Source organism: Lissotriton vulgaris, chromosome 1_2 (genome assembly GCF_964263255.1).
Source record: "Lissotriton vulgaris chromosome 1_2, aLisVul1.2, whole genome shotgun sequence".
Lineage (NCBI taxonomy): Eukaryota > Metazoa > Chordata > Amphibia > Caudata > Salamandridae > Lissotriton > Lissotriton vulgaris.
In genome coordinates, this window is record NC_141686.1 from 301,633 (window position 1) to 326,009 (window position 24,377).

General features: G+C 42.4%; 1 protein-coding gene across 1 annotated transcript in view; it reads left to right on the forward strand.

The window, feature by feature from the left end:
• Positions 1-24,377, forward strand: part of SAMM50 (SAMM50 sorting and assembly machinery component) — a 199,078-nt gene that overhangs the window by 115,616 nt on the left and 59,085 nt on the right. The window contains exons 10-11 of the mRNA XM_086952726.1: positions 14,606-14,692; positions 21,638-21,708. Coding sequence (XP_086808852.1) covers positions 14,606-14,692; positions 21,638-21,708 — 158 coding nt within the window. The remainder of the gene's footprint in view (positions 1-14,605; positions 14,693-21,637; positions 21,709-24,377) is intronic.

Sequence of the window (24,377 nt, forward strand, 5' to 3'; positions counted from 1 at the left end):
CACTCTGGGTTAAATTGAGATCGGTCCAGTCTTTCTCCTCAGCAGGGCAGAGATCAGCAGGCAGCAGGGCAGCTCAGCAAAGCAGAAAGAACAGTTCCTTTAGAGCAGCAGTTAGGCAAAGTGGAATTGTTGTAGCACAACAGTCTTTACTGCTGGCAGAGTTCTTCACAGGCCCAGTAGTATACTGTCTTAGTACAAAGTACAGGTACTTATACCCAGTTGTGCCTTTGAAGTGGGATGACTTCAAAGAAGGGTCTTTGAAGTGTATCAAGTAACAACTAGAGAGAAAGGGCATGAGCAGGCACTCCTGTACCCCAGTCAATATATTAACTACAACTAAGGAGTGACTAAGTGCAAACGAATAAAGAATATTTAAACAAAAAATCTTTTTCTTTCCCTCTCCACAGGTTTTTTGTGCCCCTGCAAATCGCAGTGAGCTACCACGGCTACTAACCGTGAATAACACTATATGGTCTAAACTTCAAAAGAATTTTTCACATTTAGAGCCTCACGGGAGGGCGCGCCTTAGCGTGCGTACACCACCGGAGGACATAATTTAGGTCCTGACAAATGCTGAGCGAATTTGCAGTTGTAGCAGCAGAAACATGTTGACCAGTTGTTTGTTTTAAAGAACACAGGTTTCCTAAGACAGGACCTAGCTGTCCGCCCACTTTGTTTTTAACCTAATACAGGTAGGCCGGTATTAAAGATTTTTGTATAGGCAACAACCTTGTATTTTTTAATTTTGCACCCACAGTTACACTCACACCTTAATTTGGGCACTGTTGCACTCACCACATCCCGCTCCGCTGTAAATCAGGCGTTGTAGCACGCTGGGGGGGGCATTCGGCCACCCCAGCGGGGACCCAATGATGAAGCATGTCACCAACTAGTGGTGAGTGAGGGTCTTTTTACAAAAAAGATAAGATTTTCCTTTCCTTCTGGAAATCACACAGGGACATTGGTTCCCCTTAGGAATATTTTTCTTTAAGGGGTTTCTTTGTTCTTGAGGGGGATAGTAAGAGAGATATATATAAAGAAAAAGACACTAAAAAGATTTTTTTTTAAAATATTCTTTATTCGTTTGCACTTAGTCACTCCTTAGTTGTTGTTAATATAGGGTCTTTGAAGTGAACATATGCTCTTTCTTCCCAGCCCTGGCTCGAGACTATCAATAGGTGGTAATATAAACTTTGTGTGGTAAACATGGTACTGCCTAGTCAGGTGTAAACGTCAGCCCCCGCACTCCCCTCTCATTCTGCCCAGGAAGAGCTATCAGAATGCAGATTAATTCAGAGTTCTCTGTTACACATCCCCTTCCTGTGTTTGTGGCAGTCTAGAGGGAATGAACAAAGTGTAGCGGTCACCCAGCCCAGACATGTATTGAAGATAGGCTGAAGGCCCACAGAGCAGTAGGAGCAGAGAAATGCTCACTTTCTAAAAGTGGTATTTCTAAAATAGTAATGTTAAATCCAACTTTACCATTAATGATGATTTATCATTGGCATTCCAAAATATAAAATGTGATGCAGCTACTCTTTTCCAATCGGGAATTAGTCTAAATGTTTGTTTAAAGAATTCACAATACTAGCCAATGAGAGGAGTAGATCTCATAGTAGTGAAAAATTAATTTAGCTGTTTGTTACTACCAGTACATGTCCTACCTTTTAGTTACATAGCACCCTGTCCATAGGGATATCTAAGGCCTACCTTAGGGATGTGTTATGTGTAATAAAAGGGGAGTTTAAGGCTTGGCAATTGGTTTTAAATGCAAGTCGAAGTGGCAGTAAACCACACACACAGGCCTTCCAATGAGACTAGTTTGAAAGGCTACTTGTGTGGGTGGCACAACCAATGCTGCAGACCCACTAGTACCATTTAGATTATAGAGCCTGGATGCAGGGTATACATTCTTCTAGGGACTTAAAAGTAAATTACATATGGCAATCATGTATACACCAATTCCATCATGTTTAGGGGAGAAGCACATGCACATTAGAACTGGTTAGCAGTTCTAAGGCCAACAAAATGAATTCAGCAAAAAGAGGAGGAAGGCAAAAATTCTAGGGTGACCCTTCAGAAGGACAATTTTCCAAAACCTCACACTTGGGTTATGCATACATATCTGGTTGACATTCTTGAGCACTATTGTTTCTGTGACGCAGTTTAGTTCAATGGAATTGTCTTTGCCATAATAGAATAATCACCACTTTATGTTAGCAAGTGAGTTTGGGCAGACGGTAGTTACCATGGTTGTGGCTTCTCACTGTACAGAGTTAGAAACTAAAATTGGCAAAGCTAATATACCTGGCTCATGTCTGCAATTGTGACTACAATAACCATTGATCTTAGGTACACAGTAGCTCTTATTTAAAACAAAATTATTGTGCGGTGTCGAAGGGATAAATATTACATCCCAAAAATTGTTCAAAGGTAAAAGTGCAATCAGTAAAAACAGTGTTAAAGTGCAATCAGTAAAAACAGTTATACATAAAATTGATAGGGTTCAGATTATAAATATACTGCTTTATAAAATCAGATTACATACAAATCGATTTCAATAAAAATCTTATCACTAATATTTCTCAATATATTTATGATGATGATGATGATGATAGCAATTTGTAGCACACGCTGCTACTCCAAGGAATGTCCGGGTGCGAGACAGCATAGGTCAGAAAGTGTGCTACAGAGGAATAAGCCTGCACAAAAAGCCAGGTTTTCAGTTTTTTCTTAAACAATGCGACATCACTCACTGCCCACATCTCCGGAGGAAGCTGATTCCAGGCTGCCAATCACAGATACTTTAAGGACCTTCCTCCCTCTCTTGTGCACTGAATTCTGGGGATCTCTGCCAACAATTTGTTGACGAATCTCAACTGTCTAGAAGGATTGTAGAATACAAATGTGGCTCTGCTGTAAGAGGCCCCTGACTGATATAGGGCATTGTGCACTAGAACACAAGCCTCAAATGTGACTCTCCCTAGTGGGCAGCCGCTGTGGTGCCCATAAGTAAGGCAAAATCTGTGTTCTCAATGGCACATGTAACAGAAGACAGGATGCCACATTTGGATCACATGGAGTCTGTCCAACAGGCAGAAAAAATCATCAAAAATGTGCCAGATAGCATGAAATATGGCTAAACCATTATTATTATTATTATGACATGACATAAATATTTAGACATTCGCACCTGAATCATTTTGGTAACGAATGCTCTGTAGAAGTGCTATTTATCTTGACGTTCAATGCTGAAGAAGAGGTGATTGGTAATAGCAATAAATATGAAATACCATGCAAATTTGGCAACATGATATATCAAACATTGCTCCTGCACAGAGGGATATATCTTATGTAAGGCACTAGGAGTGTAGTACAATATCCATTTTGGGAAAAAAAACTCCTTTTAAAATTGGCTGCCCCAGTACTTGGTGATGCATGGTGGAAATCACCTGCCATTCGCTTGATGTTATATTTGAATCTGTGGCATTTCTGATTTAGTCTAAAAATTTGGGGATTTCAAGGGTGTTCACATTTTGATGCAGCACCTTATAACAATTTCTGACCGCCTCCCACCCAAGAAATTTCTTTATAAAAAAAATAGCTTACCAATCATATAGGCAAAATCATTCACCATGCATGAAAGTTTTATTTTTATTTTTTTGAAGCTACGTATTTGAGCAAAACTAAACCAGAGTGATGGACTTCTTTTATGAAAAATCTGATTGATTTCCGCTCAAGCTTTCCACAATTAATTTGACACCAACTTGATTAAACCCATTTCCGTTCCACCTCCCAATTGAGTTCTTTGATATCTCCCAAGTCCAAGTATAGATACTCTTGTAGGGAGATGGAAAAATGGCAGTCAGCAATCCTACAGATTCTTTAAACAGCTGCTCAAGCCGCAGTGGTATTGCCTGTAGTGACTTGAACCTAGCGTTTCTTTTTGAACGTTTTGCTGATTTTAGAAAGACTGGAAGATCAATTCCTGATTCTTTAGTTCTCTTGTCAAGAAAAAAATTATTATGAAACACCACATCATAATTAATACCCGTTAGGCTATTGAATATAGCGCTTGATAATACAATCTAAAAAAAGACAAATAAAGGAATATACCTCTTTGTCCCGCAGTCTTTCTTTCCGCATGGAATCACAACGTGGTCGTTATCACGACCGTGTTGTGATTCCGCATACCATTTCTCCGCAAGTCAGAACAACGACTTGCGGAGGGGGGGGGCGCTGGATGTTGGAATAGTATAGTTTACTATTCCAACTCCAGTCTGTGCGGACACTAGGGAAGGTGTTGGATTTTAAATCCAACACCTCCCCCCCCCCTCCGCAAGTCGTTGTTCCGACTTGCGGCGTAATGGTATGCGGAATCACAACACAGTCGTGGTAACCGCGTTGTGATTCCATGCGGGAAGAAAAACTTGTCATTAACGTTGTTTACCAAATATAGACCACATTGCTCTTTATTTAATTGTAGTGATTAAAGTTGAATCTGTGAATGTTTATCATTCCATATAAATCAACAAATTAATGCATAATTTTATTGAAATTAGGTATAATTCATCTTAATTTGGACAAACAAATAAAAATTATAGATTTGACATTTTAATAAGAGATACTTGACCATTTAGAGGTAAAGGTAACAAATCGATTGCTTTAGAAAGATACAAACCTTTTAAACCCATGGCTGCTAGGCGTTTTCCCGTCCTGTGCTGCAAATTATTGTTTTTCATTGTTTTATGACGAGCTGGCCTTGTCATCCGCGCACGGCAGGTAAGCGCCATGACGAGCCCAGCTCGTCATTAGCCTCGAAGGGGTTAAAGGGTAGTGATATATTTTAACTGATATAAATCTAAATAAAATTATGGAACAAATATCCCTAGATGACAAATTGGTCATGTAGGAGAGAATTGTTGTCTTAGTTTTTCTGGCACTCACATCAGCATTAGTAAGATCTTGGACTGTGAATGAGGGATTTTATACCCCTATCTCTGTAAACTCATGGATTCTATCAAATTTGTTTTGAATTATCTTCCTCTGCTTTTCAAATAAAAAATGTCACCTGTAAATAATTTTAGTTTAGATACTGCTGCTAATGGTGGATGAATTAAAGCGTCATTGCGTATGATCGACACCAAGGATTTGCAAAAAGATGTAACTATCCTAGATGACATCAGACACTGCTTCCAGTACCTCTATTTATTATTATTGACCATATTGCTTTTGAATTAATACTGATTCTGACTACTGCACCCTTAAACAGATTTGAAGAGTAGGTAAAAACTGTTTGGGAAATTTATATTTCGCAAGTGTCATAAATAAAGCCGTCCAATAACAAGATATAAAGCCATCTCGACAATTTGTGTTTATTGTAATTGACTTGAATGGAAATACCCAGTTTGAACCCTATGAATGATTTTTAGAGCAATGTGCATCATGCAGGACAATAGAATCTTAGTGAAAAGTTTGTAATTGGACTTTAAAAAAACATAACAGCCAGTAGAACTCAGGGTTATTAGGTGACTTATTTTCCCCCAAAGCTAATCACTATGGCTTTCTAAAAGGATGTATAATTTGATTAAAAACTTCTGTTTTCAGGTGCACTCACAGATTCCTCACCTTTAGAAAATCCCCAGTTGTCAGACTAGATCTGGAAAATCTTGGGCAGTATCTCTGCTATGTGGCATCGATTGGCTTAGTGTCACCGTCATCTGCGCTGGATGTGATGTTCCCTGTGCCTAAATAGATATTAGGGTTTCAGTCTGACATCAGTTTCTTTCTTTCTGCACCAACAGTGTGGATCCGGAAAGTACCTCAGTCAATTTTTGACATTTTTTGACTTTTTGTTGACCGTTTTTGAGTAATTTGTTCCCAGTGTGCTAGGACAATATCCCCTAACAAAGGTACAGGTTTGTAATCTTGTGATGAATGTCACAGACTGATGTTTGTGTGTGGTCCACATTTGGTCTCTCTCTGGTGCCTGGGCCACAACTCCAAGGGCTGCTCCGAGTGCTAGTCAATGCATCCGGAGGCGATCTGCGAACGAGCGATGAAGCTCCTGACATAGTGGTAGAAGAAGGCTCAACGTAGCTCCTTGTCCCACTCCAAAGGACGTTCTGCGCCACTGCTTGCGACTTTCCCACTCACGGTTGTCTTCCAATTCCAACACATCTTCCACGAAGTTAAGTAAGACCAAGAAGCACAAGAAGAAGTAGTCTAAGCATTCTTCAACCTCTGCATCCAAATGATGTGCTTTGAAGTACTGTACCTGTGGAGCCAGTGCCGGTCCCATTCTGCACTTACCCAATTTTCCACGGAACAACCCCCCCCCCCCCCCCCCCCCCCCCCCCACTCTGTTTTCAAGCCACACGGAGTTGAGAGGTTCTGCTATGTTACTGCCCCCTCCCATCTCCTCTGAGCGCTGCCGGGACCTCTGGATCTGCCACCGGATCTGGTATGATGCAGTTATAGGTGCCTCCACCCATCCTGACCCTGGTCCTTCTGATGCCACTGGACAACAAGCCTATTGTCATTTCCGACTGCCAAATTGTGCCACCTTGTTGCTTCTCACTCCGATAGTACCGTCCAGGCTGTATTCACCTCTGGACTTGCTACCTTTAGACAGGCCTTCCCACCTTAAGTCGTGGCGGTGAAGAAGAAGGGTATGGACCTTTTTAGGATTACTTCAACCAAGAAGACAACTGGTATGAGGAACTGGGTGATGCTAGTGGACTGGATACCTCTCCTTTACTTTTGCAACTGTGATGCGAAGGCAGTGGAGATCCTTGACCTACAACTGCCTGCCGCAGAGGTCAAGATCAAAGTCTTGCTATTGATGCGGCACCCGGGGCGAGCTCTGCCATACCATTCCTCTCCTTTAATGAGGCCCTCATAGCTGTTCTTTTGGGGACCTGGGCTAAACCTTGCATAGGGCTCCTTTGCACCGCATGATTGCCTGAACTGTTAAGGTCAACCCAAATGCATTTCCTTCCAACCCCAAATTACGCAGAGGGCTTATGTCCTTCCATTTGTGGAAATCCCTCCACCTTTACCAGCATCCACGGAACAGCTTACTGTGGACCATCCCTCCTTGCTTCGGAAGGAAGTGCCGGTTTTGTTGGCCAAAGCAGTGCCAGCACCATAAGTAGGATGTGTTTGTTATTTATGCTACTTTCTGTTGCCGAAAAGGGACTGAGGTCTCTGCCCCACACTAAATATGCGCCCTTGCAACCTCTTCCTGAAAAAAGTGGAATTAAAGATGTTCACCTTGGCTCAGGTTCTGTCTGCCCTGGAGACTGGATGGTAGCGTTGGACTTGCAGTATGCTTATTTTCACATTCCCGTCCTGCAAGCTAACGGGCGTATCCAGTTTTCTGTGCTCCCTTTTGGCCTCACTGGGTGTTCACTAAAGTAATTGTGATGGTTGCAGCACACCTTCGGAGGGCAGGAATCCCAGCGTTCCCTTACCTCAACTAATGGCTGCTGAAGGCAGGCTCTCTCCAGGCAGTGCCCTCCCCCTCCCCACTGATGATCTTGACATTTCAACCTCTGCCCTGGTGAGAATGATTGAGTCGCTCGCATCCTGTTGTGTAAAGCATGCAAAACAGCACATGCGGGCACTGCACTAGGACCTGAAATCCCAGTGGGTGCAGCACCAGGGGAATCTCTCAGATCTGGTCCAAATTTTAAAGGAGACTGCAAAAGATCTGCAGTGGTGACTAATGTACTGCGATTGGACCAGCAGCAGACTCCTCCCCCTTCCACGCCCGGAACTGACCGTGGTGACCAATGCATCGTTTCCGGGTTGGGTCGGCCACCTGGGAGAGGTGAAGATCAATAGACTCTGGCAAAGTCCCAACACCACATCAGTATTCTGGAGCTGACAGGAATTTGCTTGGTTTTGAAAGCCTTCCTCGTATCTATCAAAAGGAGGTTGGTTCAGTTGTTCACAGAAAATACCACTGCCAAGTGGTTTTGAAACAATGAAGGCAGAGTGGGGTCGTGTATCCTGTGCCAGGAGGCCCAGTGCCTCTGGGGCAACAGGACATCTTCCTGGTCATGCAGCACCTAAAAGTATATTTGAACGCCAGGGCATACAAACTCAGACGCCGATACCTTGCAGATCATGAACGTCGTCTACACCCGAAGTGGCGTAAGGTTTCTTCAGAGAATAGGAAGAACGTTGTCGAAGTTTCTTTGCCACCGCTGAGAATGCGCAATGCCACCTCTCCCGCTCATTGGTGTTTTCAGAGCGGCTCTTGCTCTGGGACTCATTCCACTTAGACTGGATTTTGGGACTCCTCTATGCCTTACTGTCATTACACCGCCTGCCCAAAGTTCTCACGAAGATTATGACCAATCAAAGTCAAGCCTTCTAGGGACTCTGGGCTGGGCAAGGCAAGTTTGGTATCCTGAATATGGGCCTCTGTCCTCTGATCAGGCTGCTTTCTTTAGAGTACCTACTGTTACTACAGCATGGCAGGGTCCTGAACCCGAACCTACACACAATTCATATTCGTGCATAGGTCTTAAGTATGATAATTGAATGCCTTTGATCTTCCTCTCGAGATTTGTGATGTCATCTTGGCAGCTAGGCGTCCCTCAACAAAAATTATATATGCCTGCAGTTGGAAAATAATTTGTGACTTGGTGCTCCTCCCATTATGCTGACCCACTTTCGGCCCCCTTGTTGGCAGTGTTACTGTTTGCACTGTCTTTACCTCCTCAAGGCCTTGCCTTTAGGCACTGTAAAAGATTAGCTGTCAGCCATGTCAGATTTCTTGCAGTTGCTAGATCAGCCCTCCCTGTTTAAGTCACCTGTTGTGACCCGTTTTCTTAAGGGCTTGCAACATGTGTTCCCTCCTATCCCTTTCAACCCATTCGAGGCCCTGCATAGCTGTCCGCTCCGACTCCTAGCTCTTAAGACTGCCTTCTTAGTGGTCTTCACATCAGCCAGGAGGGTCCATTAGCTTGTAGCTATTTTATTTAACCCCTCCGTACACCAGCTTCACCTGGACAAAATGGGTCTTTCGACTTGTGCCTCCATCCTTTCGAAGGAGGTGACCTCTTTCCATGTCCTAAAAAACATCAGATTGCCGATTTTTCTTCGTGCCTCCCCCTCCTTCTAAGGTGAGGAGAATCTCCACCGTTTTGGAGACAAAAGGAGCCCTGTCCTTTTACATTGTTCGCACCAAAGACCATAGAGAACCGAAAGGCACTGCAGAAGAGAACCCTCTCTCGATGAATAGTACTTTGCATTAAAAACTGCTGCACACCAGTTATGAAGCATCTGCATGAGGGCTTCCTCCAGGGTCAAGGCCGCTACTACTGCATTAGAACACGGTGTACCTGTCCTGGACATCTGCCGAGTTGCTATGTGGGCGTCCTACCACACATTCACAAAGCACTGCATTGTTTGGACAGTCAGGTCCTTAAAAATTGGCATTTGGCCCGTTCGGTCCTCCAGGATTTCCTGGTTTGAGCCAATTTGCAGACCCACCTGTAGGAAGGTATTGCTTGGGTATCTATTTTAAGTTGAGGAATCTGCAGTTAGAAGTCTCTATCAGAAAACCTTGGTAATACTTTTTCTGGATAAGACTGTATCTAACTGCAGATTTCTCACCTTTCTGCAAACCTGGCTCTTCACTCTAACATCCTGTTAAATTCTGCACATTGGTTGAATAATAATTCTGATCTTCTAGTTCTTTCTTACAAAGCCTCTGTGATGTCTCTATTGTGTGGACCATAAGGTCACGACTCCACTTAGTGTTAATATAGCTGAAGCCGGCTGGAAAGAGTGCTTTTTAACCAGGTACCCAACATTCTTTGTAGACTATTATTGAAAGTAAAGATTCAAGCCTGCACTGAATAATAGAAAGAGCTATGCACATGTTTTGCAGTGTCCAATTCGTTCGTAAAGAAATTACAGAACTTATTGCTGCAATTAAAGAGGTAGGCAAAATTGTTTAAAATCGCGATTGCGATTACAACCTCACATTAGGTTTATTGCTAAAAAGCCCTCGATGTTGTTTCTAGAAAACTGAGGGGCCTCTAAACCAAGAATACATCGGTTGAACAGCCAGCTGAAGTATGGGAGAGTGAAACTACATCACTCAGGTACAATGGCTTACAGACAAGTATTCGTAGTGAGGAAAGATGAATAGAGGGAGATTCTAATACATGTTTTGATGTCACAAAACATTTATTACAGATGAGAAAGAGAAAACCCTGATGAGAGTCCTGTGAATGAGATACCAGTACTCGAAACGCATCGGCACATCCTCAAAAAAATATTGAGGAATTTTAGTAAAATTCCACTTCACAACTAAGGACTAAATTCCCTTTTCAAACTTTATTGATTATTTGTAAAAATTGGACGGATATCAAGTGTAGATACTAAAGGATGGCATAAGACTATTGCCTTTCTTTTGCACACAACTAGTGAGACACGACATAAGTAACTGTTGTTTGTTGGTTTTTTTTTTGATGTTGTTTATTCACAATTGTCAGTCAAAGAGTTTTGTGATGTTTTTTGTAGTGCACGATTTATCACTTGTAAATTTTAAATGTTTTATGAAATATTTTGCTATGTGGTTATGATGAGACAATGTTTTCATTCTCCATGTGCTAATGTATGAAGTTCGAAAACTAAAGATATAAGTAAAAGGTAAAAATAAAAATACCAGGATAAACAAAATTACAAGGTTTTTGTCTACAAAGCAGAAATCACTTACACTTTTCATAAAACTCGAGGAATAGGCTTATCTCCAGTTGCTCTAGAATTTTGAGAATGGCATTTTCTTCCACGGTTTTGAAAGAGTTCCACGAGGCATTGTTTTTGAGGCTTTGCTCCGGTCGACATGATGGTATGACACACCGGGAAGGGGGAGGTTTAGAGTGGGGTGAGAGAGGGTGGTGCGTCAATGCAATCAGCAACTCTGTTCTACTATTTAACATCTTCTCAAGGAAGAAGGAGGCACATTCTTCACAGTTTGGTAGCTGACTGGATCAAGCAGTGGAAGGATATGGTAGGCCAATTGATTGAAGTTTAACAAGCTCAAAGCGTTTTTTGGTCCGTTTCTAGCTTGATCTAGTTGGTTTCTGACGAAATTTGCTTTCGAGGTTTTAATGCTTTTGTAATAGGAGTTCCTCAGTGATCTTAGATGCTTGAGGTGTTCGTGGGAAGGTGAGGATCTCTACTTTCGTTTGCTAGTCTTAGGTTTCGTCTTCCAATCTTAAGGCTTAGGTTGTACCATGGTTTAGAGTCTTTGGTGGATAGTCTTTTTAGCCTACGGTTGCAATTGTGTCTAGAACGTTTTCCATGGAGCTGGTGTAGTGGTTAGTGAGATCTTGGAGATTTGACATGACACCAGGAGGTAGAAGGATGTTATTACGAGGGATGTCAGTTCATTAAGGGTAATGTTATACATGCTCATTTTCCATACTTTGGGTTTCATTAAGTTAGCGGTATTTGTTTTCGCTGATATTGAACTGGGGAATGTGATGCGGTAGTGGTCAGACCAGTCACAGGGGAGGATGCATTCCAGTTGTATGGAGTTGTTCTTTCGCAATGATAATGTCTCTCCCTTGTTATGTGTGAGGCTGTTGCAGAATTGTGTTAGTTGAAGTCAAGAAGAAAGTATTTAAGGCTGTTAACTAACGGGTCCTTTGGGTCATTCTAGTGGAGGTTGAAGTCTCCAAGCAAGATTTGGGTGCCGTGTTGGCTCGCGTTTGTTGCGAAGATATCTATGATTTCTTCTGTGAAAGAAGGGTTATTTCCAGGAGGGTGATAGATTGTGTGTAATTTGCATAGTGGTCTGATGTTGCATGCAATATTCATAAATATCAATGGGGAATGAATCACTTGTATCTATAACCGGGATTTTGGTGTTCTAGCTGTCTCTGCTTAAAAAACCCTCAAACACGTAAACAGGTCGTGAGGCGGTATATCTTGGTTCTCCGCCTTATTTAAAAACGTGACAGCATCATCATAGGGTTTCTTTTGTATGCTTCCTCCACCTGAAGGGAAACCACTGGTTATTACAGTAGTGATCTGTGACAAAAAAGGGTGAGGGTGCTCAATTGAGGTGAATTTAAAAAATCCTCATGCTACTTGAACTGCAACGTTATTCAGTTCGGATCATGGGAAGAAATAAAAGCAGTGTTGTGCGCAGTTAGACATGTTACCAGTCCAGCACACCTATTCGTCCAGATAAATGGTCAACATGTTTCAGCCCCATAGAGTGCCCAGGTGGGTCGGGGGGACTTCTTCAGGACCTAGAGTAAGTAATGGCAGAGCTGAGTGGTATCCCAGTCCCAATGAGTGATTCTGAACTCATATGTTTGAGTCATAGGTCAATAAATACCTAGAGCTGTGTGAAGTAAAAGAAACAAAGAGAGAAAATATGTGATAATTCTAATGATATGTTCAAAAAATTGTTAAAATGCTCTCATGATGATATAAGCTGCATTTCCAATAAACATTTACAAAAAAGATTACAACAAATCTTCGTTACGAATTTGTTCAACTTGAACATGTCATCAGTAATAAGCAAATGAGAAAATGGCAATGCTTCAAACCCAATGCAGGAAAGATTGGTGACCCTGCATGGTTTCGAGTATAACTAGCTGCCCGACGACACCAGCCCTGGTTTTACAGGAGCTCTTCGAGTACTCTACAAGCACTACTCTCCTTAGATAAGAAGAACTTGAGACTGGAAGAAAGTGGGGTGGTTTAGGTCCCACTTCTATTCACATTTTCCAGGCAGAGGGTGGAGATCCACTATCTCTGGATTCAGAATCAGTTTGAGTTGTTTCTCTTCCAGGTGTCCTTCTCGCACTGTTCTCCAAATTCAGCCACTGTGTTAAGTGACCCCTGTCACAGCATGTACCACAAGGGTTTTTTCCAAGTGGGAGCCTCATCAACATAGGTGTAATGAAGAGTGAGTTTTCTGCATTTGGCAGACAGCAGACTTCCTGAAGCAGTAATTATAGAAGAAGTCCTCGCATTTAACAACAGAATCTACGTCTACCATATACCACATGTTGGTGTTTAGGAAGAACTAATCAGTGGTCCCTTGCTAACAAAGTCCACATGCAATTTCTAAATGTAGCCCGGTCTCCATCCTCCCTCCTTCAGTTTCAGGATTGCCACCCTCCAGCCACAGGAATGCAGGTAACACACTTCCACATGGCTGTGGAAGCTATCCTCGCCCTTCATTATGTGCCATCCTACTACCAGGGAAATACAAAATGAATCCCACTGACTTAAATACTGACACTTTCACAAAGAGTCCTACTTCCATGTGTGTGTCATGTTCACTGTATATTAACCCGCACTCAGCGTAATGTTCTGGGTTTCACATAACACCATAACTTTACACAAGAGTGTTCAGTAGGCCACTCTCACTTACGCAGATACAAATATTTGGTCACATTAATGATACACAAAAGATGATACACTGTCAACACCACTTTACGTACAAAGGCCAGGAGAGGGACAGCAGTCCAGTGTCTACTATAAGAGCACACTTGGTGAACCCTCCAGGCCCTAGGTCAGGTCCTGGACCTTGTGTTGAAGGGACAGGGCTAGGTAGAGTACTGCGCGTATGCTAGATTAATGTGATGCCAGATCAAAACTAACAATCAGTGTACCCATTTCACGTATAATTGAGCACTCCGGTACTTGAGTGAACAGGTTTACCATGCAAGGGATATTCCCATCCCAGCAGCTTTTTTTTTAGTTTCTACTCATTGTTGTCTTGTTGGTGCCAATTTGTGATAGATAAGAAACAATTTCCTTCTGGTATTTATTTTCATTAAGTCTACCAGTTACTCCACATCCAGACCAGAGACAAAGTGTGCTCATATCGACCTAAGCATACATAACTCACCAGTTTAGGAGTATTCTCCACAAAAATTGTAACTTGTACTGTTTGCCAACTTTATCAGTTTTAAAACTCTCCTTACCTACAGATTGATCATTTACCTCTCTGATTCTGACACAATCATTTAGAACGCCTGTTTATTCTTCAAGATAGCAATAAGTGCTATTCCCTATCCTAACCTCCATAATTATCTGATTTCAAATGGACTCAACAAATCCTGTAAATCCTGCTCCATGGACTTAATTTTCACTGTGGGAATTGTATGCCTCTTGGTATACAGAATCCAAAAGTGCATGACATTCTTAAGTCTGTCCAGAAAAATGTCCTGGAAAGTGTCACTTCTTAGAGATGGTGCATGAGATCTAGGTTTATTGTCCAAGTGATATTTAGTTCCCTTCTCCAATGTAAATATTCCTAACACCTAACTTTGCATTGTTGGTCCCTGGCAAGAAGATGTAGAACTTTGGCATGCTTTGAATTCTATAGAATAAGTCTTGGTGGAGTGTATTGTTTAACATTAGGTGAGTCCATTTTATAATGAGGAAGCATCCAGGGACATATCTTACCAAGTATTTAATCTTTACCTATGAGGTATCCTACTATAGGCAACTTGGTTCAATGACACAATAGTTACCTTAATTGACAGATGGTGTAGTGGATTTCCTGTTTCATCTGCTTAACATGACAATCTGTTTTCATTTTGTTTTGTAGGAATTAGCTGGTTTCACAGGTGGGGATGTCAGTTTTCTGAAAGAGGACTTCGAGCTCCAGCTGAACAAGCAACTTGTGTGGGATTCAGTAAGTTTTTGTTTTTCTCTTCTTCTATTATATTGGCTATTCAAAGATGTTTTCCTCGTAATCTTGGTTATAACCCAGCAGTATGTTGATTTTTGTACTAATGTTGCAGTCACAAATGTAAATAGTTTGCAGCATTTTATTGGGAAAGAATATAAAAAGAAAGGGATTTACACTGCTACACATTAGGCTAAAGCTCATTATTAACTTATGCCATATTTAACTATACTAACACATAATCTACAAGTAAGCCCCCAATAAGGCTCTTATTCAACAGGGAAACTTGTCAGTAGATATGATAGGAATGGGGATTGCGGAGGAGGGGAAAGTGAAACATCAAGAGTGACAAAACATTAACCTTAGGGCAGCTACACAATCTCTCAACACCATCATACAACCATTCCTCGACAATAACCATCAGCAAGTCCCTTTCCTTCCTGTTTGCCAAGAAGGTTCTCACCACCCGGGGGTCAGTTAAGGCATAGTTTAAAAAAAAAACTATGTACATGTATCTTTGATGGGTACCATAATGGTGCTTTAAAGCCAACCATCAACAGGTCTTAGTTAATTGCACACCTCTGTCCTACTACTTTGGATTTTTGAGCTCAAGACAGTGAACATGATACTGCCTTTTGTTTGATTTACTCCTAGATTTTGATTCGAAGGGCCGGGGGGGGACCGGAGATACGTTGAATTTGGCTCCTCCCTCCTCTTCCGGGAGTTGGGGAGTGGGATGTTCTTTCTCACTCTCTCTATTCTCTTTCCCATTTGGGGGTTCTCTTGGGGCGACAGGCATGCCTATTGGGGGGGGGTGGGCCGTGGCCTTCCGCTGGTATGCAGGGTGGGGGGATGGGTTGTGTTTTATGTTCTCTCTTTGTTTCTATGGCCCTCTTTCTCTTTTTCTTTTCTTCTTCCTCTTCTTCTTCCATGTTTCTTCTTCTCTTTGGGGGTCGGGGTTCAGTGTTCTTCGATTGATTATAGCTATCCTGGTCATTTAGTAGCCTCCACTCTCCTTGTAGTGTTATAATTCGTACTCGACAAAATCATAAAATTAAACCTTTCTCTATCCTCATACAATTGCTCGCTACTCCACAGTATACTCTTTGCTTATAGTTGGCTTTAACAGCGTCCTGTCCGAATTGCTTCCTTTGTGTCCTTTTTTGTATGTCATAGCGGCCGGCCCTGCGGGGTTGTAGGCAGACGCTGTGTACTGTGCATTTCATAAATAAAGGTTTTAAAAAAAAAAAAAAAAAAAAAAAAAAAGACAGTGAACACCAGTACTTTGTAGGCGAGTTCTCAGTTTTTAAAGGCCAGTTCAGTGAATCATCTCACTGCTATGATGTCCCCAACTTTACCTCTATTGTTTCAGCCTCGGATGTCTTCAAATTAGAGACTTGCTTTTGTAAATGGGAACGCCCTGTGGATTTCTAACTTCCTTTATGTCTGAGGCCCCAATATCTCTGCTTGGAGAAACAGGCTCTCAATTTCTCAGGATTTTACACCTGATAGAGATCCAGAAGTCGCAAGCATGTGCCCTCACTGTATTACCTTATTACCCTGTATCATATTCCAGATGAACCATGGCTGAGACAACCTATGTTAAAGTCCTCAAAGATTTTAATGCACTCCTTATTTCACAAGCTTGGCACGTCATATCTAAAACCTGCTGTTCTAAGCTTCCAAACTTTGTCTCATGTTACCCTCCCATCTGTACATCTCTGATTATCCCTCTAATACTGTGACTTTTTGATCAATATCTATTAGAATCCCCATTGTGTCCTTGTATAAGTCCATGATCAGTGCCTCATCTTGCATTCGAGTAGCAGCACAATGGCCCATCATCATGAGAAAGCAGTGTCTGCCGAGCGCGAGGCAAAGAAGTTCTTTGTATCTTTGGCACATCTCTGCACCTTGGGAAGCATATCAATCAGTAAACTATACTCCAATAGCTCTCCAAACAACCACAATTAAATTCACTTTTTTACATTTACAAGGGTAACTCCATCCAGTATTGATACACTGATAACCATTACGTTACAGGGCTGTTTATCAGGGTACCTCCATCGCCAGTCTGCGTTTTCTCAAGCACTGCTCTCTTTTCCTCAGCCTCACCACATTGCTATGCCAGATCTGGATACAAGGGCCTCCATATCCCTGGCCTGGCTCCCCAGGAACTTCTCCAGCGTGTACGGCATCCCCAGTCCTCCGCTCTCTCAGCTCATGCCCCATCATTGGGTACTATCATTATCCTCCCCAGTGTACCACTGTTCCTACATTCACCTTGGACGATGCCTGCAGGTGCCTTCTTGTCAGTGATGGAGGAAGAGAACTATCTTGCCACAGTATATGGGCTTGCTTCTGTTTTGTAGATGGCCTGGAGAATTACCGCTGGTCCTCCTTTGATTTGTTAATTCTGCTCGAAGGACCCTCTGGGTCCCAGAGTGAGAGCCAAACTGAAGTTCCACTTATTGCTATCCCTCCGGGAGCCCAGCAAACGTTGCACCCTACCTCCACCATGTAGATGTTAGCTTATGGAAAGGAGGCTAGCTGTACAGTACACCATTTGTTAATGTGAGTAGTACAGTACAGGAAGGATGTAGTGATTTGTAGTGCGTGCAGGTTTTAAAGCATGTGCTGAGTGTATCTGTACTGTGAGTGGTACAATACATGAAGAGTGTAGTGGGTGCATGTCAAACGCATATGCTGCATGCATGCATGCATGTTTGTTTATGAGCAGTACAGTACATGAAGGGTACAGTGATCTGCAGTCCGTGCACATTAAATGCATGTGCTGGATGTATGCATGCCTATGAGTGGTAGAGGAAGGTTATAGTGCTGTGCAGTGTGTATATGCTGTATGCATGCATTGGCTGTATGTGTTTCTTGTGAATGGTACAATACATGGAGAGCTTTGGGTTCCATTTTGGGAGTCCCAGACCTGCATGGTGAAACATGAAGCCGTAAAGCAATCCCCCAGACAGATTTGCATATTGCTTCATTACTGTAAGCTGGGTGGGGCACACACTGATGAGGGAGCGAGCCAGGCTTTCCCAGTGCACCTCAAAGGGTGCTCTTTCATTCAGTGGGAGATCACAAGGAAGGGACCTGGGCACATCTCAGGAAGGAGATGGGGCTGATAAGAGAATGGGCTAACCTTTTGAAACGCATATCACTATGGCTGGCATCCAGGTGTGAGCTCTGATCCCTCCCCGGGGCAGTGTTGTAGGGCTATCAGCTTTGGAGTCACTCCTGCTGTGACAGACTTCTTTCAAGAAGCGGAAGAGGGTAGAGGAGTGGACACTTCAAAAGATGCAGCCCACCAACATAATCTTCAAAGACCCAGACTCTAAATCACATTTGGTGTCTGGAACTTGACTATAAGAAGGGGAGTTTGAGAGCCTAAATATTGCAGTCTTCCAAGCAGCCAGACAGGCTGTGTGAGATGGGAAGCTCTGCAAGACTGCCTGTGGTCAGGACGGGGTGGGCAAGGCCTACTAGTCTCCTTTGTTGGTGAGGGGACATCGCCCATTGAATCCAAGACCACCTGGCCTGGAGCATTGTTGCCTGCCTGCTTGCCAAGACCAGTGTGGCCTTTGAGGAAGAGGAGACCATCGAAGGGAGCGAGGTCCAGTGGGGAATCCTTCTGAGTTCATTCTTTCTGAGTTTATTCCTGTTGCAAGGTGTGAGGAAACAGCTGCTGTACCAATCTAGTCACAGCCCAAATGCAGGATAAAGTCGATACCCCTGTATCCTAGGAGAGGGACACCGTGAAGTGAACCGTGTTGAATGCTTTGCTGATCGTACCAGAGCCCATGTGCAGCTAAGGATCAGCACATTAGGAGTTAAAGGCCTCAACTCCCACAGTTGGGGCCCGGTAACCCGTACTTGCCCTGTGGCCCTCTGAAACCGTTTCTGATCAAGCCCATGCAGATTTTTTCATTATGCTCATATAATTTGCACAATTTGGTGTTACACTTTACATGAAGTGTCATAAATATCAGCTTAGCAAAATTTCATATAATCTTTTGCTGTAGAGTACTGGGTCGAGCCTAAAATGTCTTATGGGAGGCAGGTAATGAGAGTAGATTTTTTTTTTTTACAGTGCACTAGTCTTATATCTCGAGTGACTTTTGAACATGAGATATGCCTTAGAGCACAGTTTTCAGTCGCGATACTTCAAACTGCATTTTGCATAATTTCCTGGCATTTCATGTAATTTTAAGGGGAGAAACATGATGCAGGTCCGCACACCCTAACATTGCATTCACCACCACCACCTCCCATATCTGCGGATTTTGGTTTTAAAGATTGTAGACGAAGCATCGATTTGAACTTATACTTTTAATGTCAAATTTTAAGAGCAGTAGTGGTGGTTTAGCGACTGCACATCTCAATCCACATAGTAAAGGGGTACAATATTCCAAAAATCTGGGTGTTTATCATGGCCATGCCAAGAGGGATTTTATTATTTTTCTCTTTAAAATTATTAAGCACCTGCCACAAGCTGGAAGATGGAGCAATATTAGGTAACACTGGGCCTGAGAAGTAGGCTTCTAGGTTTACGGGAGGCTTTGTTCTGCTCTTTCATGGTACTTTTATGTACCTAAATGGCCCTCCTATGTTCCAGTTGATCTACTAGCTGTTGGCGTTTTCTGCATTTGGTTTCTGGCTTGTCACTGGCTTGTTACATGGATTTAAGAGTGGCAGTGTATCATGGAACTTTTTTTTTCACAACAAATTTTATTGTTGACAGACACAGCCTTCCCAGGTGATACCGGGGCAGCATTTGTATACATCTCTGCAATGGTAAATATGTCAACATTTATGATACACAATAGTTGCAGTATGGAATATGCTATACAATTAATTAAACACAAAGAAACATTGCCAACTCAAAACATCAGTGTCACAAGGTCCATACACAACTTGTTGTACAGTCTCATCAATCGTAATGTAAAAATATATGTATTATCATTCACAGAAGAAATCCCCAACATTTGGTCATTATGGCAGATCTTCATTATGTATTGTAGAGGCAATTGGTTCAAGATATAGACCCCGATAATCAGCCCACCTCTTCCAAATCTTCACGTGTTTCTGGGGACATCCCCGGGATAGGAAAATCGGTAGCTCGAACCCCATATAAAAGTCAAGGCCCCGTTTCCAGGCCCCAACTGATGGCGGTGACGTGAACCATGGAACTTTGAAAGAATGAAATCTTGACGTTTTCATTTTGGTCATGGTTAAAAGTCAATTGAATCATAAACTGAGTCACACAATGTTTTGAAGACCTCTTCACAGGATTGCTGGTACTCCTCCAGCAAATCATCTAACCTAGGGAGATGTTTCAGTTTTATAGAAGTCCACTGAAACACGTCAGTGTATTTGATTTACCATACCTGTTGTAATATCTTGATATGATGGATGGTGACTCTAGAAGCACATCGTGTATCTTGCATTATGTTGTAAGCAGATTGGTACTACTGTAATAGACAATTGTTTGCTGTCTTATGTGTCTCTCCCTCTTTTTATCTACATATATTTATTTGCATATATATAATTTTCATTGACATTTTTGAAAACGTTTTATTTTGCGCTGATTTGTGAACGTGTTATTGTATAACAATGTTTTAACTAGTGCGATGATGATTTGATTACTAGACTATTATGCATACTGATATTGAAACTATCTGTAACTGTTAGTGGTGTTTGTAAAAGCTTGGAGCTTCTCTATATTGCTGTGGTACTAGTTTGATTGAAGGATTTTTTAAATATATCATTGGCCTATAGAGGATTTTGAATGTGTGCAAAGTATACACGTGGAACACAGTGCTTTCCCAAGGGGAGATTTGATCATATTGTTGATCAATTGTATAGAACCTGTGTTTTAGAGTACGTGGTAACTCTCAATTTGGTCCAGATGGGAAGGATATATTTTTTTACTATGTTAAGAATTTTATATCCTATAAATTCCTTCCATGGTTTACAGTCCTCATAAAGCTGGGTACTAAAATCACAATCTAGCAGTGAGCTATTCACTTCCTTACAGACCATTCTGACTTTCTGCACTTTTAACTTGAAAAGACTTGGGGACTTATTACGAGGACGGCGGTCCAGGGTCCGCCATACTCGAAGTGGCGGTCTGCTCACCGTGTTCAGAGGGTGGCGGTGAGACCGCCACCTCTGTTAGGATCCCGTGGCAGTGGCGGTGTGGAAAGGGGCAGGAGTATGCTGGCAGTTCTGATACTGGCGTCGTCAGTGACGCCACCATAAAAAGGGTGGCGCACATGCATGTAAGGAGGCCCGGACAGGGCCCCTTAGTGAATATGCCCATGGAGGTGTGTACATGTTGTGCCCCCCCCCCATATTTTGCCCCCTATATATGCACCTTTGTTCCTGCACTGTGTGACATGCACAACATGGTGCATGCCACGCCATTCCAGAACGTGCTGTAGGCGCAGTCACGGCGGCGATCTGCTTGTTAGGCTCTCCTATGAGCCTGACAGCCGCTGCTGTGACACTGCCTCCATACCACCTGCCTACCCTGGAATCAACTGGGAATCTGGTGGGTGGGTACACCATAGGATTGGCGGTCTTCCCGTAATGAGGCCCTACATCTATCAAATTGTAAAAGTCCTCTGAGAATCTGACAGTAGCAAATACATTTTCCCTCTCACCATAAGAGTATGTTTTGAACTTTGGTTAAAGTAGATACATGTGAGCCCTTCAGGCCTACTATTGAAGTATTATCGATTGTCATTTTCATTGAACTTCTTGATGATCTAAGAAACTAATTATGGGTAAAAACATTGTCTTTTTTTAAAGCATTGCTGAGAAGGAAAGGCATCAGTTAATCAGGTGCATATTGGAAGATGCCTGCCAGACTCTAATCCCAGCCCTAAGTCACACCTGTACTAGTTTATAATCAATTGTTTTTAATTTTTTTAGGTTCTCTCAGCCTCATTATGGGGTGGGATATTGATGCCTTTTGGGGGCAAGACATCTAGTATTGCTGACAGGTAAGTTGATAAAAAACAATTCCCACAACAGAAATAGTTTTAAGACTATGGTTCCTTTCTATCTAATAGCTTGCAAAAAGTGTTTATTTTAAATAACTAGAATTTGTTCCCCACTTTACTTGTCGATTCTTGGTGTTCTAATTACATGACCAGGATAAAACTGGTAGTTCAAAGATGGCTGTTTTAATTTAATTACAGCATACATTAAATAATGAATTTCAGGCTCGTTAATAGTGAATTAGGTATTGAGGATACAAATGTTTTGCTAATGCTTCACCTTCATATGCCCTATTTGAAGAAAAGATATCACAGCAGATAAAACAGCTCCATACACTAATGCACGCATTGTAGAGGTTTGTGTGTAAGTTTACTGTCACAGGTTTGAATCTCGCAAAGTTCACTCAGCTTTTCATGCTTTCAAAGTGAATAAAATGAGAATTGTTTAGTTGGGTATTAACACTTGTGAGCATTACATTACATTAGGAAAAAGACCCAGCACTACGTCCCGCAGAGGGCCCTGAGATCTTCTTCACAGCTTCTGTTGACTACCCCAAAGTTTTCCCACTCTCGTCTGGTAGGTCGCTCCATTTAAGTCCTGGCCTCCCGGCTATGGAAAGGACATCCATTTTACCTTAGGCAGGTGCAAGATCTTTTGAATTTTAGGAAACAGTTGAAACCCCGGCTTTTCCTGCAATTGCACGGTCGGCCGCCCTCTTACCTGGCAGGAATACTGATGTTTGTCTCGTGGTCTTGTAGCGCCCGGACACTCTGTGGAGCAGCTGTGTGCTTTATAAGTCCCTATTTACATTACATTACATTACTTAAGTACAAATGATAGAGTGCACTGTAGAAGTGTAGTTATTATTGATAGAATTGTGGTTATTATTATTTTATTTATTTATTATTACTGTTAAGAAAGTGTCTCTTTTGGTATGGTTATCCCCCAAAGTTTTGGACTGATGCTGCTGGTTTTTCAAATGTAGCAGTGTACTCAGGCCTGCTAACCAGACCTAAGTGCAAGTGCTCGTACCTTAAGATATGTATGTTTCATTGGCTAATACCCAATTGGCATAACCTTGTAGGCCCCTAGTATATGGTATCAGGGCCTGTACTTTAGAGGGTCACCCCAGGGATTCCATCACTGGGTGTGCAACCCATGATATTACAACCTTAAAACATGGCTCCCAGTCTGCCACTGCAGACTGGAAGAGTAGTTTTAAACTAATAGCTTGACTTTGCTATTTAAAGCAATCACAAAGCCCAGTCTTTCATTTTGTAATGTATATAATTCACCCCTAAGGTAGTTATGTCGAGCCCTAAGGCAGGGTGCTGCATATTAGAAAGTAGAACATGCACTTTTACATGTTCCAACAGTAAAAACCCTCAGTTGTTTTTACTGTGGAAAAGACTAGTAGCCCTATTGGCGAGTGCAGAGTTACAGGCTGACACCTCAGCTTTGCTAACTTCTGACTGGCACTACTAAAGTCTGTTCTGTAAGGTATCACATATCGTTACATTGAACACAACTTGATGCTCAAGTGGAAATAATGTAGCTTGTCGCGGTGTGCAACTTTTACAAAGTTGCCACTTTTTTGGCCCAAAGTCTCTTTCCCCATTGACTGTGGCACATGGGGTCTGTACCTGAGACCGATTTTCGCCCTCCTTGGGAGACATGTAAATAACTCCCAGAAAAGGACACAATAGAAGCCTATGTGGGAGGAGATGTTACCTCTCCCTGGGAGTAACCTACACAGGTGTGGGCCCAAAAGGTCAGCTCCCCCTTGAAGGGCAAATGCCATACACTGGGGAGAGGGGCTGCTCTATTGTTTAGGTATCATCTCACAAAGGATAACCGAATGGTACAAAACCTCATGTGTGTAGAATTCCTTTTAGTATTGTGAAAAAAGCATTTGCTTTTAAAGACGAGAACCCTCACTCACCACGCAAGTGACATGCTTCATCATTGGGTTCCCTCTTGCACACAGTGACCGCAAGGTTAACTGTGTAGGCTACAACTCTCCCGCAGGAGAGGAGCGTGAGGTGTTTTCTACTCCAATGTGATATGTGAGTAAGGGGCAGAGGGCAAAAATTATAACATAAAGTGAATTAAAATCACCTCAACTAGGGAAAATATCTTTAATCAGTATCCCTAATGGATGAAGTTAAAAGCCAGTGTAACAATAGGAATATAGATATAACCTATCTGACTAGGTCAACATGTTTCTGCCAGGTATATAATTTGCAAAAACAACAGTTGATGGACAGAATTTAGAAAAATGTCATACATTCACCCCAATACAGAGATCTGGGCCTAAATCCATCGTTTTTTTGCACTCCACACCACGGCAGATTAGACATGGCCATATGCAAATCAGCCTTGACCCCGTGCCTCATGGGAACAGTCCAGCCCGAACTGCCAAGCCATGTCTTTCCTGGACCGGAATAATAATAATAATAATAAGGGTAGCTTATAAAGCGCTTGGTTACGCAGAAGCGTGTCCCCGCGCTACAACTGAAGAACTCTATGCGAGGTTGGAGACCAGTGATCAGTTATCTGGAGAACAGGTATGTTTTTAGGTTCTTGCGGAAGCTGGATTCGGATGGATCAAGACGGAGATGGAGAGGGAGGGAATTCCAGCTTTTCGCTGCCAGATGACGGAAGGAGCGTC